General features: G+C 55.2%; 1 protein-coding gene across 17 annotated transcripts in view; it reads right to left on the reverse strand.

Moving 5' to 3' along the window:
• Positions 1–7,906: 7,906 nt before the first annotated feature.
• MYO18A (myosin XVIIIA) overlaps positions 7,907–15,649 on the reverse strand; it is a 102,923-nt gene continuing 95,180 nt past the window's right edge. For 11 of the 17 annotated variants that reach the window (XM_084862812.1, XM_084862811.1, XM_084862810.1 and 8 more), the window contains 2 exons: positions 13,685–14,958; positions 7,907–9,255 (listed from right to left, as the gene is read on the reverse strand). In XM_084862812.1, coding sequence (XP_084718938.1) covers positions 13,689–14,958 — 1,270 coding nt within the window. In that variant the 3' untranslated portion in view covers positions 7,907–9,255; positions 13,685–13,688. The remainder of the gene's footprint in view (positions 9,256–13,684; positions 14,959–15,649) is intronic. The other 6 variants (XM_084862808.1, XM_084862807.1, XM_084862804.1 and 3 more) reach the window with 1 other exon arrangement.

Consider the following 15,649-nt stretch of genomic DNA (forward strand, 5'->3'; position numbering starts at 1 on the left):
AGGCCCTATCTGTCTTCTCCGCTCCATTACCTTCCCCTGATGGCCTCTCGGGGCCGGGGAGGGAGACAGTTAGAGGGGATCTATCGAAGAGATTTTTGGGACCCGTGCCTGCGCATCACCCGCTGCCATGAGTTATTTCAGCGCCGATGTTTGTCTCGAGCTGATTATTCCAGCCCGAGAACAGGTGGAGCAGCCTGCGGTGGCTTATTCGTCAGCCAAGGCCATCTGTTCCCAACAAGCTGAGATTTGTAGCTGATTTCTACTGGGGAGCAAGGAGAGGGGGAGGGGAGGGGAGATGAAGATCACCCGCCCCCCTCCCCCCCATCCTCAGGGGACTTACTCCTCCCAGACCTTCTGTGATGCCTGAACCCCAGGCGTTCCCTTCAAATACCCACATGTTCTCGTTTTCTCAGAGAAGTCCCTGGTCACTTGCTCTCTGAAAGCGCGAAAACACCTTTTCCTTAAGGGGCTAACCCTTCTTAGATGAAGTCGGGTATGAGAGACACAAATCCATCAGCCAGACACAGAGTCTGGTTATTGAGCCATGTCCACCCTTAAGATCTTTTTTTTTCTTTTTCTTTCTTTCTTTTTTTTTTTAACGTATATAACCATGACCCAAATATTCTAAATGACCCTTTTGGCACTTGTCTTCTCCTGCCTCGGTCCATCCTCAGTCCCTTCACCAACACGAGTTTCCTCGCCTAAACCTGTCGCCGGCAGGGCCCCGCACGGGAGGGCACCGTCTAGATGCTTTTCTCCTCTCCCGGCTGCTTCTCTCCCCAAAATACCCTGTTCAAGTCCCACCCTCCAATCTGTTCCTCTTCCTGCTTCCACTCTCAGCCGTGCCAAGAGACGCCTGCTGCTTTAAGAACGGCATTCCCGGAGCACGGGATCTAAGCAGTTTCTAAGCAGCTTCGCCACATGGCCTTCCCCCCACGGCTACTATTTCTATATATGAAATGCCAGGAAGAAGCTTCTCTTACAGTCACACTAATAGGACGATCTGGGGCCTTCTTCGGTGTTTGGCACAGACACACACCTACACTGGCTTAAAAAAAAAATAAAAAAAGTCTGAACATTTTATAATATGAGCCCCCTCCATGACAGAATGAAACTATAATAGTCAGAGGTCCCTTCTACTATTTCTCTGTCTTCCCAGGTACTTTTGTCCTGTGCGCGCTCCCTTAAGAACCCATTCTCAGAGCTGTCAGGCTGCCTTCCTTTCTAGCCGGTTCTCTAGGCTTATTGTGCCAGTTCCTGGGAGCAGAAGCCCCATTTCTACGATGGCATCCTGCCCAGTGGCTCAGTCTGTGATCCGCGAGGAAGAACAGCCCCAGCGATGGGCTCCAGGTCCCCCGAAGGCAGGCCATGATCCCTGGGCCTCCAGCGCAGGACGTTCTGGGGCAGTGCCCTCACTAAGGTCACTCTCCCTTGCTTCCCAGAGGAAGATACTCCCGAGGGGGCCAGACGAGCAGGAATGCCAGCCTGCTGCCCTCGCCAGTTTGGCTCAGTGGATAGAGCGTCGGCCTGTAGACTGAAAGCTCCCAGATTTGATTCCAGCCAAGGGCACATGCCTGGGTTGTGGGCTCAGTCCCCAGTAGGGGGTGTGCAGGAGGCAGCCAATCAATGATTCTTTCATCATAGATGTTTCTTTTTCTCTCCCCCACTCCCTCTCTGAAATCAGTAAAAATACATTAAAAAAGAAAAAGAAAGAAAAAAAAAAAAGAATGCCAACCTGCAACAGATGCCAGTCTTTTGAGAAATATGACCCATGAGGCTATTTCACCTTAGACAATGTTATATTTGCCTGGTTACCAGCCATTGTTCTGTCCTTCAAAGACCTAATGTTTCTGAAACTATTGGCCTCATCTTCCCTATTCAAGGATTTTTTTTTTTTTAAAACCCTTTCCCCTCTTTTGGTATTCTCTACTTTCAAATTCCTTAGCGTTCTCTCTTCCCCAAATCCATTTGCTTCCTTTCCTAACCTCGTTCAGATCATAGGTGGCACAAAACATATCAAAATTTATTAAATCGTGGAAACTCTTTGACTCTTAAGCCACCTCAAATATAATTTGCCTGAAGAGTGTCAAAACGTAATATCCTTTTTGAGGCTTTTGGGTAAAACTGTCATAGCTGACTTTTGATATCTAAAGCAAATTCCATCGGCACATTTAAGTATTCCCCTGGGAGATTTATGTCACAGACTTCAATCGCAAGGCATACATCCTTTCTGGAATCTCCCTTATGTGTAGGACCCATTACTGGGGCTTATGCTACAGAAGACTCCATTTCTTCGTGAAATGTCTCTTAAACAGATCTGGCATTCTTGTTAACTCCAAAACGGCTATTGCTCTGGAAACCGCTCCTCCCGGATCCAATCGCAGAGGATGGTCTGGATTGTTCCTTTGTACTGTAATGGAATCAGAATGAGGTGACTATAGCTTAAAATATGCATTCCGGGCCACGTGGAACGGTTATTCTCGTTGTTGGCACAGTGTGCGTGAGGCACCAATGTGATAACGCGTGGGGGATGTTCTGAAATTGTTAAGGTGCAACGCAAATGTGGGGCCGGCATTTCCCCCTAAGATTGCCAGGAAAGGTTTCCTTCCTAAGGCCAGGCCTCGGGGGGTGGAGGGGGGGTACCAGCTATTGGAGAGGAAGAGCATGGCAGGGATTGTTGGCGCTCTCACCTCCCTCGTCATCCTCTGACAAGGCCAGAACAGCTGGAAGTCCCTGGCCATTGCCGGCACCGAGCTGAGGACCCGAGAGGACGGGTGATGTTCCCCGGGGATGAGGACACTTTGTAGAGCTGTGACGGAAGTTAAGCGAGATTAGGTAGGCAAAGTGCGTAAGGACCGGGGACATTGTAAGTGCTCAACAAATGGGAATTATTTTTAGTTTTACTTTTAAATACATTTTATTGATTTTTTTACAGAGAGGAAGGGAGACAGAGGGATAGAGAGTTAGAAACATTGATGAGAGACAGAAACATCGATCAGCTGCCTCCTGCACACCCCCTACTGGGAATGTGCCCGCAACCAAGCCACATGCCCCTAACCGGAATCAAAACTGGGACCTCTCAGTCTGCAGGCAGATGCTCTATCCACTGAGTCAAACCGGTTTAGGCAACAAATGGGAATTACTGTTGGCTTTTATCATCCTCTTCATCGTACAGATCGCCACTGACAGGCCAGGAAGCCCCAGTCACTGCTCAGCCTCAGCTCCTGCCACAGACTCCCCCAGCCCTTAAAAGAGCGGGAAGCAGTATTGTCTTGCTGCTGAGCAAAGACACGTGTCCTCACATCTCTGGAATCCTTAAAGGGCAACGAGACTGGGTTGGGCCTGGTTAACTGGTTAAGAATCTTTAAAGGGGTGTGTTTCCTGGCAGAGCGGGAAGAACCCGAAGGTGGGGACCGAGCAGGGGGCCCAGGTCATGCCAATAAGATGTGACTATGCTCACATACCTCGGTTTCCCAATCCATGGGAGGGCACCTGACTGCACTAGGTGCAAGGGCTGCCCTAACCAGTTTGGCTCAGTGGATAGAGCGTCGGCTTGCAGACTTAAGGGTCCCAGGTTTGATTCTGGTCAAGGGCACGGTTGCAGGCACATACACAGTGGGTGTGCAAAAGCAGCTGATTGATGTTTCTCTCTCATTGATGTTTCTAACTCTCTGTCCGTCTCTGTAAAAAAAAAAAATCAATTAAAAAAAAAGACAAGGGCCGTGAAGCCTGAAGCTGATGCAGAGGTGCAACCGGGCTTCTGGACCGAAGCAATCCCGAAAGACCTCGCGCTGGGAAAAGACGTGCCTCCCCCGGCACGGGGATCTCACGGCCCCCATAGCACCAACACCAGGGCCCTCGGCTCCTCACCGAGGGTGGTGGAGGGCGGGATGTTCTCGGCATTGAGGGGCTCCTTCAGAACGCAGGAGCCAAGAGGTTCTTGCCAGCAATATCACCTTGTTTCACTGATGGGAAAAGGAGGCCCAAGAGGTTAAGTCCCTCCACCAAGGACTTAGCGCTCAGTGAGCAGGTATTTGTCTGCTTTGTTTTCACCAAGGCACGTGGACCCCACTCTGTAGGTGAAAAAGCAACAATCCCAAAGGCGGCAGAACCTGGTACCTTACCAAACGAGCCCAGGACTTAGGAAAGAACACTTCCTGGGGAAAGACGAGAGGAGGTGGGGTGGCAGCCAGGAGCAATAACAAGCAGGGACAAATGATCGTAGACTGGCCTGGCGTGTGTTGCCCTGTAAAGGTGACAAAGTGTCCCAGCTTCCCGGAAGCCCGCTCGGAGGAAATAAAAGGGGAGCGGGAAGGACTAGGGTTAGATTTAAGGCAGCACTTTCTCCCGGGGGTGATAATGGGGCCCTTTAGTCAGTGAACAGGGAAGGATGTGGATTCACCCAACTTCCCCCCACTTCTGAGGCCACTGCGAGTCCATTCAGCCTCCAGTCCCGCTGGCGCGGGCCTGAGTGGAGGACAGGAGTGACAATTGACTTTGCCAAGTCCCCACCATTCAGATAGGATACCCTTTTCCTGGGTCGCCCTCCTGGGGTTTCTGCGGAGGGTGAGGACACACTGGCTCCAGAGGCCTGGGGGGAGAAGCAGTAGTCGTGGCATCTCTTGCAACACACTCCCTGCCAAATTGATTCAAATTGGCTTGGATATGAACATATGATTAAAGGAGCGGCGTGATTCATTTATCAGGAGAGATTAAAGAGCAGCATCTGCGCAGCCTAGCTGGGGGACAATTAAGGAGCAAATCGCTAAGTGTCTGTGCCACCAGGCATAGGGGCGGGGCATGGGGGGAAGGACAACTGGTATCATTTGCCAAGAGGACACAGGACAGAAGGGGGTAGTCGGTGGGGGAGGGGGAGGGTCACTTCATGCCGCTGTTGTCTCCATGCAGCGTGGGGAGCCTCACCGAGCTTTGGTCCTCGCCCAATGCCTCTTGTCCAAGAGTCAGAGCGATCCTGAGGGGCTGAGATTAGAGAGGAGGATCTATCGAGATGGCTTTGAACTTGGCACAGGGACAGATTTGCTATCAGTTGGTGGGAATCACAACTTAGGGACCAGAGCTACTTCGAGGAGCAGGTGAGGGCAGGAGCTTTCGGGGTGCTGAAGGCGCACCCACAATGCAGCAGGGCCTGGATGCTCCTGCAGGCCCCTGGGCTCCCCCAGGGAACTGGTGCTGAGGGGATCGCCTCCTTCCCAGCCCGGAGCCCAGCTCCCTGGCCAAGAAGCTTTGCTAGAGCTCGGAGAAGCATTGGTCATGTGTTTCCCACCACGTCTCTATCCTTGCCTCAGTCTTTGCTCGAGTTCTTTCTTCTGCGCATACTTGTCCCAGCAATAAATACCTGCCTGTGGAGATGCTATTCTTGCTCCCCACCCCAGCTCAAATACCAGCTCCCTTTGCTTTTTAAAATATATTTTTACTGATTTCAGAGAGGAAGGGAGAGGGAGATAGAAACACCAATGGTGAGAAAGAATCATTGATCACCTTCCCCCTGCACACCCCACACTGGGGATTGAGTCGGCAACCCGGGCATGTGCCCTGACGGGAATGGAATGGTGACCTCCAGGTTCATAGGTAGATGTTCAACCTCTGAGCCATGCTAGCTGGGCAAATACCACCTCCTTTTATTTATTTTTTATTTTTAAAAATATATTTTATTTTTTAAAATTACCGATTTCAGAGAGGAAGGGAGAGGGATAGAGAGTCAGAAACATCGATGAGAGAGAAACAATGATCAGCTGCCTCTGCACACTCCCCACTGGGGATGTGCCCACAACCAACGTACATGCCCTTGACTGGAATCGAACCTGGGACCCTTCAGTCCGCAGGCCAATGCTCTACCCACTGAGCCAAACCAGTTAGAGCTACTACCTCCTTTTAGAAACCTTCCTAATGCTTCCACCTCCTCAGTGAGTGTCTCTGCTCATAATATGCTCAAAGCAACTCTTTTGTCCTATTACATCTAGCCCTAATTCACGAGCCCCTGGAGGACAAACACTATGACTTGCTCCTCTCTATTCACCCAGAGCTTGCACATATTGGCAAGTGCAATACATACTAGTATTTTGTGTCTAACTTCTCAGTTAGAATATCTGCTTTAAAAAAGAGTATCATCCATTCCCAGCACTTAGAATAGTGCATAGACCCATGGTTGGCAAACTGTGGCTCTCGTGCCACATGCGGCTCTTTGGCCCCTTGAGTGTGACTCTTCCACAAAATACCATGGCCTGGGCGAGTCTATGTTGAAGAAGTGATGTTAGAAGAAGTTTAAGTTTAAAACATTTGGCTCTCAAAAGAAATTTTGATCGTTGTACTGTTGATATTTGGCTCTAATGAGTTTGCCGACCATTGACCTAGACTATAGCAAGCAGTTATGAAATATTTGTTGAGTGGATGGATAATATAATTGACTGTTAGAGTCAATTAATAAATGAATAATGTGCCAAAACCGGTTTGGCTCAATGGATATAGCGTCGGTTTGGTTACTGAAAGGTCCCGGGTTCGATTCCGGTCAAGGGCATGTACCTTGGTTGTGGGCATATCCCCAGTAGGGGGTGTGCAAGAGGCAGCTGATCGATGACTCTCTCTCATCGATGTTTCTAACTCTCTATCTTTCTCCCTTCCTCTCTGTAAAAATCAATAAATATTGTAAGTTTTCTGAATCGAATGAAGCCCTCTGTCCCAGGCCAGCCTATTGGAGATTGATGCTGGACTTTCCAGTTAACCAGAGACCTGGGTCCGTGAGTGTGAACAGAATTGGGATCTTGTCTGTAGGTGGCAGGGACTTTGTCATACTAGTTCCTGAGAACAAAAAACGCACCAAGGTCTATGCAAACAGGAGTAAAAGATGTGATGGAACTGAACATGAGGAACCAGTCGTTTAAGAAAAAGGCATATAAAAAATAACTTTTACTACCTTCTCTGTTCAACCCTGGGGGGAAGTGCAGAGAGGCAGTCTCAAGTTTGAGAGGGATCCATTTTACACTTCTCTCCCACTCATTTTGGGGGAGACTTTTCTCCCCCCTTCTCTTTCTTGACCCTTTCTAGGTAGCTGATGTCACTGGAACCTCAGCATTAGAGAGAGCTGTCTGGTACTCTTTCCTGCTTACCTGTCCAGACCAGGGGAGCCAGGTCAACCAGCTGTACAAACCTGTCATGGGTGCAGGGATTATAACCGGTCACATTACAGAAGGTAGAGGAGGAGGAGGAGGATTATAACCAGTCACATTTCAGAAGGTATAAAAGGAGGAGGCTTATCGCTTCTCGGCCTTTTGGCTAAGATCAAGTGTAAAAGGAGGAGGCTTATACGTGGTCACATTACAGAAAGTAGAGGAGGAGGTGTAATCCATTTTCTTCTAGTCCTTCTGCAGGAACTGCTTCTTGGCTTCAGTGAGGAGACCACGTGTCAACCAGGGCAGAAGGCAGAGACACTGGAAGCCCCAGCCTGCTCAGACTGCCCTGTGGTCCACGGGGCTGGACAGAGTTCTGCCAAGTTTTGAGCAAAAAGTCTTCTTTGGAATGACTAACATGGAATTTTTAAAATTCTAATACAAAGGGCTTGTATTCCTTAACAACAACAAAGCGTTAGAGCAGGCAGGATCTCTGCACTTGGTGAGACTTAGCAGAGGGACCTCAGCATGTCCAAGCAGAGGCCAGGGGAGGAGGAGGCCTAGGAGCTGTGCCAACCTCAATCACAACGCACAGGCTCTTCAAATGACAGGTGGGCTTGCATCTCCGTGGACCGATCATCTCTGCCTCACCTGCCCCAAAGGACCTGCCAAGCTCTCCGAGCGGCCTTGGTCTGAATGGTCTGAGGTGGGAGACGCCCCCAGGTCCCCACCAGAATCCCGACTCCGCTACCCCATGGAACAGGCAGAAAAACGGGCAGAGCCAGGAGGAAAAGGACATTTATTTCCATACATCAGGTAACCAGGGAAGAGAGAGCACAGCCCAAATGAATACAAACCAATTGCAGGAGAGGAGAGGGGATAGCAGATGGCAGCGGCGCCGGGCACTGCCCTTGGGCCCCCGAGTTTGGTGATGTCGGAGGGATGACCTTTCGGGCCGGGGCTAGGACTGTCAGGCCGCATGTTGTCAAGTCTAGGAGAAGTGTGTGTGTGTTTCGGGGTGAGGTGGGGGGACAGGGTGATTGGAAGAAAAATGACTTAGGCTCAGGACACAGGGTGAGGACCCGTGTCTAATACGTATCAGGACTGACCAAAACTTGCAGCTTTAGTTTTTCTGATCACAAGTCCTCGACCCAAAGGCCTTCCCTCTCAGGTTGAGCTTCTGGCCCAGGCAGCTCGGACAGAGCGGGAGGGAGACGGTGCTCGGTGAGGCCCCAGGCTGGCGTAGGCGGAATGGGTTTACTTTTAAATAGGTCATCATTGCACTTAACACACTGACGAGCTCGCGGGGAGGAGGGGCTGGATGCCCCGGATGGTACGAATGCACCCCTGTCTACGTGGGTTGGCTCAGTCCAAACCCAGAAGCACCTGGAGGCTCTGCCGAGCCGTCTCTCCAGCTGCGCGGAGAAAGGGCTGCTCTCCGGAGTGAACGCGGAGACGGGATTCCCCCAGTCGTCCTGGGGCCCCAGCTGTCGCCCTCGGGGATGCAGCTGTGATGGAGAGGTTGGGTATTTAAATTAAAAAGTAAAAAGACAGCAGGCACTGAGAAGGGAAAGCCCTCGCCCCAAGCCAGGGGGGAGGAATCGCTGTTCCAGCCCCCAACTCCGCCCCACGGACCCAGCCACCGAGAACTGTCCCCGTAGGCGAGCTGTCCACCGTCCCTGAGCAGAGCGGGCTGAGATGGAGGTCGACTTGCTGGCTCCGTGCAGTGCTAAGCCACCTGCCACTGCCCACCGTGGCCCAAGGTCGAAGCCAAAAGGGTGGCATGTTGGAGGCGGAAGGAGCAAAAAGTTCTCTTATCAGAAACTCCTCTTCCCCCACCTCTTCCATGTGAGGACATCAGACCCCACAGCCTGACCCCAGAGGGTCAGGTGCGTCTCCTGCAGATCAGCAGTCGGGTGGGGAGACCTGCGCCCCGCTCTTTCCTGGGAGAGGCGCCATGGCGGCAGCAGCCCCCGGGGTGGGGGGCTACGCGTCGGTCTCCGCTGGCTTGGCCTCTGTGTCGCTGTCACTCGGGTAGCTGTGGGAGTGTCGGGGCCTGGAGGTGCTGTCAACAGGGTCGTGCTCTTCATCTGACCGGTCAGGGGGAAGGGACTTCCAGTAGCTGGTGGGGCTGCAGGGAGAGAGGAATGAGGTCACAGAGGAATGATATTCCTAATCTCCAGCTCCACAGCCTTTAGTCCTGGGGAGAACCCCCACCTCCCCCAAAGCTGTCAGAGCCCTCCCCAAAAGCCACACATGGATTCCCTGGCTTCCCCAGAAGGTCTTCAAGAGTAGTAAGAGAAAGGAGCACATGGTCTTGACTCCGAAAACTTGGAAAACTCCAAGGAGAGCGTTGCCGTAGAGCAGTGGGTCTCACTCAGACTTGATGGCTAAGGACCAGCTGCTGATTCCTGGGCCCTTCCCCTGAGAAATTCTGATTCGCTAGCTCTTGGGTGGGACCCAGGAATTCTGCATTTTCAACTCCCTTTCCAGAAGACTCTGCTGCAGGCAGTCCATGGACCACACGGATGTGGAGGCTAAAGGTCTGGTGATCACATGACTACAGCTTGTCTCAGGTATAATTAACCCTGAAAAGATTCCAAGAAGGAGGGCCTTTACCCACGGAACACTCCCAGATCCGAACCCTTTCTGCTATCAGGTTTTCCTGAGGCCTGTGAGGATGTCTGCCCTTGACCATGGCATCATCGACCTACCATAAGGAATGGAGACTCAGGATGTAGAAGCTGGCAAGACCTCTGTCTCAGGGTGGCACAGATGTCCCTCTCTTGGTACCATAACCCAACCCCAGAGAGCTTTCATCAGGCCACTGAGAGCCTCCCCCTATATCCGCCCCCACCAAGATGCATCACCCTGGATGGAGCAAGCTCAGGGCACCCAGCAAGGATGGAACCCATCTTCCAGGTCCAGTATCCTTTTTTTTTTTTCCCCAAAGCCTTCCCCTACCCCACCCCCCACCTCCACTGCCTCTGCCAGTGCAAGGGCACTATAATGTCAATTTTCTTGGAGAAAATGCAGCTCAGCATGGCTTCACCCCTACCAGTGCCCTGCACCCAGCGGGTCCCTGCCCTGCCTCCAGGTCCTGGAGAGCTTCCACTGGGCTGAACGGGACTTGTGATCTCTCTGCCTAAGACTCTCAGAATCGGAGGAGGGGCCTGGTTTACCAGTCCTTGCAAAGCTCTACCCCCAAACCAAAGGAGCAAGCAGCAGCTCTGCATGGATGCACTGCATTCGGCGGCGAAGGAAGGATTTGGCCACAGAGGACTTCCTGTGAGTGAGGCGCTCTCCTGGGCGCTCTGGATATGCTATGCTATCGTCACAATAACCCCTGCAAAGCCACGAGAAAGCTGGTTCAAAGACATGGAGCCTCTAGCCCAAGGTCACACAGCCAGTGTGTGAATCTCAGCCTGGGACTCTTAGACCTCAAAGCCTTGCCACTAGATCGGGTGACCCAAGGAGAAAACAAGACCAAACCGGACTTCTCCCGCTGGAGGGGTGAGAGCCCAGGGTGTGTGTAAAGCCAGGGCGCGCGCGAGCTCTCTCTCTCTCGCTCTCTATCCTTCCCTGGGGAGAAGGAACAGCCTGATAAAATACATGTTCAATTATGCAAAGTGGCTCAGGAATGGGGCAGTCCGCTTAATAGTTATCGTATTTCTCATGAATGAATTACCATTTTTAACGGAATCACAATAGCACAAAACACATTTAATACAAACTAGCCTGCACACAAATGAGTCTTACGGTGATGGGCCAAAGGCACTTAAGGACTCTGGGGTGTCTCAGGGACAAAATGATAAAGGCCAATGACGACTACGCAACGTAGAAAAAAAAATAAAAATAAACCCCTGGGGTTATTTTAGTGTTTGGATTGCTTGAATTCTAAATTAGTGGGTTTTATTTTCATTTTTTTAAAAGACACAATTTCTGGGCATCCAATGCTAAGGTCTGCTGTTAGGCAAAGGAAGGACCGGCTTTGTGAAAAGGCAGTGGGGTTATTTGCGGGCAGAGGTGGGGGCTGACATCCGGATGCTCACTGGGTGCTGCTGGAGAGCCTGGGGTGCTCCTTCCCACTCTCACCTCTTCTCAGAGGGGGCTGCAGCCCCCACCCCCACACTGCCGGGCGGGCCAGGCAGACCCTGGCAAAATGACAGCCAGGTTTCAACTGTTCCACCCGATTGCTGGTGTGTGTTTGTGTGTGTGTGTGTGTGTGTGTGTGTGTGTGTAACTCCACGCCTCTCATCCCTGCTCTGTGGGGCCACAAGACGCCCTGGCTCCTACCCTGGGTGCCCTTTAGCCACTCTCCTCCATGGCTTGTGGGGCCACAGCTGCCAGAGAGCCTACAGCAGGCAGCCAGCCCCCTCCCCGGGGGCAAGAGTCAGGGCTGGCAATTTGAACATTTTAACCAAATTGTTTAAAAAGCTTTCCTCCTCACAAGCCACTGTCTCCTGCTCAACGCTGTCACAAACAATTTGGTACATAAGCTAATTCCTGCTGGGCGAGCCCGGGCGGCAGCCTCCTCCCCTCGCCTTTGGATGCATCCGTGTTCTGAATCCTCGCCGGTCCCTGCCACCGCCAGATGGGAAGCTAAGCCCCCACCCTGCCCCGCCCCCACTCCTGGCAGTTTATCCACCCAAAGCCAGGACATGCCGAGTCCGACCAGGTCTCCCTCGCCTGGCCCTGGCCTCGCGGCTCTGTATTGGTTGGCGGGCTGGTGGCTCGGTGCCCGCTCTCCCCGCAGCGAACACAGTCCTCCATAGAGGTGGTGGCGGGTAGGGTTTCAGAACTACTCCTGTGTTCCCGACGGACATGAGGAGCCGCGCTGGCGGCTGCGGGGGGAAGGAGCAGGTTTTCTGTGCTTTTGTTCTGGCTGGCTGGGGAGTCGAGGGCGACGATGGGCTGAGAGCACCCACGGGGTCTGAAATCCACGCTGTTGGCCAGTGTGGGACGGCCTCCCTCTGCAGGGGCAGTGCCCAGAGGGGCCTGGCCCTCGCTGCTTTCCTCACCTCCCTCCCCACAGGGCGGCTGAGGGGGCAGACCTATTAGGACTCCCGTCCTTCCTCGATATGGAGCTGTCATGGCTCCTCCCTGCAACCGAGACACTTCCCGCCCTTCCCAGAGCACCTACACCCGCCTGCCACCGGGGGGCGCGACAGCAGCGCTGAGCCCAATGGCTTGGTTTCAGAGCAGCCCAGGGCCCAAGGAATCTGAGTTGGCTACGAGCCTGGTTGGGTTCAAGTTCCATCTTCCCCAGCCCATCCCTCCCAATCCCATCCCATCGCCCATCTCCAAACAGCTTCGGGTACCATTCACTTCCACTTGCTCCGTTCCTTAAAACCAAGCGTGGTCCCTCCGGCATCCAAGGGACAAAGTCAGCGTGCTTGTCAGCTGCTCCCCTGCACGAGCCCACACGCATGCGCTGGTGTGTGTTAGTCCGTGCACCCAGGAAACAAACGCCGGGCCTCAGGGGGCCGCGCTCTGGGGCCAGGCCTCCCGGGAAGCAGCAAGCTCGCCCTGGGAGGGAGCCATGCCGGAACCGGCTTCACGCAGGCAGGGTGATCCAAATGTCACCACCCGCCAGGGCAACGAAGGGGCAACAATGGGATTCCAGTGAGTCAGCCTCTGCCTCCCTTCCGAGGCGGGGGTGTGGGCAGAGAAGGCCTGACTGCTGGCTCTCCCTCCCCACAGGGAGAGGACAGGGGAGGCGGGAAAGCCGGGAAGGGGCTGTCACTCAGCAGCTGCTAATTTTTACTCATTAAAACTTCACACAAGGAGAGCGGAGGTGAGGTGACGCCCATGCGTGGGCTTCGGGTGGGAGGAGAGCCAGGCATCTCCGGGTCTGCCGCAGGGTGCAGAACCATGGGGGTGGGGGTGCGCCTTGCACTCCTCGGCTTGAGAGCCAGGATCTCAATGCCAGGGAGGAAGGTGGCATTGCAGGGCAGGGGATAGCTGAGCAGAAGGCCCCATGAGAGCTGGTGGCCACGAATGCACCCATCCAGACCAGAGGTCAGCCAGGGTGGGCCTAGCCTGTGGGGGCCACAGGCGAGAGCTCCTGTAGGCGTGCTGCCCGGTAAACACGTGGCCCATGTGCCCCGCCTTGGGCTGTTAAAGACACGTTGAATAGCCTCCATTCAGATCCTGGCACTATCACCTCCTGGCTGCGTGACCTTGGCAAGCGACTGAACTTCCCTGAGCCCCGGCTTCCCTGAGTCTATAAAATAGGGCTAATCAGACCTTTACTATGGGGTTAGTGGGAGGATTAAGTGAATAAAACGTGCAAGGTGCCTGGGAGGGTGCCTGGCCCAGGGAAGGAAGGACACGGTAAGCGGAGCTGTGATTGGCATCGTCTGCACGATCCGCCGATGGACTCAGGACTCCCACTGACTAACCAGCCGAGCGGGCCTCTGCTCTCCGGGCGGCCGGGAGGCCCTCTGAGGCCAGGCCTGCCCGTGGGGGACGCAGGACGGCCTGGGTGGCGGCGGGAGCACGTTAGTTCACACGGAGGGGCACACGCCATGCTGCACTCCACGCCAGGTGCCACCTACTGCTCTAGTCGCTCTCGGGCCGGTACAGGTACCGCATCATCAGGCTGTCCACCTCCTTCTTACGCTTCTTCTCCTCCTTCCGAGACGGCGGGGGCGCCTGCCCCGCCTCCTCGCTGTCCGCGGCGGGCCCCTTCTTCACGCTGGAGCGGCTGTGGCCCGAGACCGTGGAGCCACTGGACGACGAGGACTCCGACTCGGACTCCTCCGCTCTCTTTCTCCTCGACTTGGACTTCTTCTTGCTCTTTCTCGAGCGCCCCTTCTTCCGCCGCCGCCTGTGCCCCGAGGAGTCCTCGGAGCTGGAGCTGGAGCTGGAGCTGGCGCTGGAGCTGGAGCGGCTCCTTCTCTTGCTCCGGCTCTTGCGGCGGCTGCGGGACCGGGACCGGGAGACATCGGCCGCGGAGGCGGAGCGGCGGATGCTGGCGGCCGGCTCGGGGGACCCCAGCTGGGCGCTCCGGATGCTCTTGCGGTCCTCCTCGGAGTCGGGCTCCAGGCTGGTCCGCTGGAACGGGACGGGCTTGTAGCTCAGCACCTCGTTGATGGCGGCCTCCAGGTCCGGGTCCAGGTAGGAGTGCCGGCTGGCGGGGCGGATGCCGGAGCCCAGAGGCTCCTCCGCGGCGGTGGCGGAGGAGGAGGCGCGTGGCGGCGGCACCGACAGGCTGCGGGCCAGCGACGGCGGGCCGTACTGGGAGGGCGCCTCGCTCAGGGCCACGCTGCCCCCGTCGTCCCACTCCTCCAGGCAGCCGCGGCCCAGGGACAGGCGGGAGTCGGGGCTGTCCCGGCCGAGGCCCGAGGCCCGGCTCCAGGAAGGGCTGAAGGCCCCGGGCAGGCCGTCCAGCCGGGAGGCGCTGCGGCGGGAGCTGGGCGAGCCCGACAGGGAGACGCTCAGGGAGGAGCGGGCGCCGTCCTCGCCCGCGCCGCCCCGCGTGGCCGAGGAGGCCCGGCTGACGGGCGCGGAGACGGTGGAGGCCCCGTCGAAGTCCGAGCCCCACCGCTTCTCCAGCCCCCGGCTGGCGCGGCCCCCGACCTCGGAGAAGACGGAGCCGCGCTCCTCCGGCTGCCCCCGGGGGCCCGGGCGGGCCTTCCGCGGGGGCCGCTCGGGGGAGGCGGGCCGCTCGCTCAGGGTGCTGAAGAGGGACTCCGCGTCCCCCGTGCCCCCGATGGAGTCCTTCAGGGCGAGCCTCTTCCGGTAGCTCAGGGAGCTCAGGGCCGAGGCCGGCCGCTCCTCCGCCCCCTTGCCCTCCTTCCCCTCCTTCCCGAGGGCGCAGAGGGCCGTTCTGAGGGAGGAGGTGCGGCCGGGGAAGAGGGAACCCATAGTGGATTAGGGGCACAAGGGGAGAATGAGAGAGAGAGAGAGAGAGAGAGAGAGAGAGAGAGAGAGAGAGAGAGAGAGAGAGAGAGAGAGAGAGAGAAAGAGAGAGAGAGAGAGAGAGAGAGAGAAGCATTAAACCCAGAGAATGCAGACACGGGGGGAGGGAGGAGGCAGGAGGAGGAGGAGGAGAGAAACCGGCAGCAGCCCTGGCAAAGTGGCGGCGAGAGCGTCGGGAGGAAATGAAGCAAAATAATTTGCGTCAGTGAAAATAGCTTCATGGAGAATGTCATGTAAATTAGACTATTGTTCTATTTCATCACTTTTCCCCCTCTAAAACGTTTAGTTCAATTTATTTCATTGTCAACTACCTGGAGCCTCGTGCCACGCCGTGGTGAATGGCAGCGGGGCGGGGAAGGCGGGGCGTTATCTGTAATAACAAAATGCTGCTCGGCCGCATAAATTAAATCAATTAGAGGGGGCCGCGGGCGCTGGTGGCCAGGGGCTGGGCTTGGGAAGGGGCCTCTGGAGAGCCAGAGAAGAGGGATTCCTTTCTCTGCCAGCCCACCTGCTGTCTCGGAAGCCGGTGGGACGAGCCGGCTCTGAGTTGGGGAGGAGGGGGGAAGTGGGCACAGGGAGGGTGGGTGGGAGCAAAGGAT

Source organism: Pipistrellus hanaki (assembly GCF_964339955.1).
Source record: "Pipistrellus hanaki genome assembly, chromosome: 16".
Lineage (NCBI taxonomy): Eukaryota > Metazoa > Chordata > Mammalia > Chiroptera > Vespertilionidae > Pipistrellus > Pipistrellus hanaki.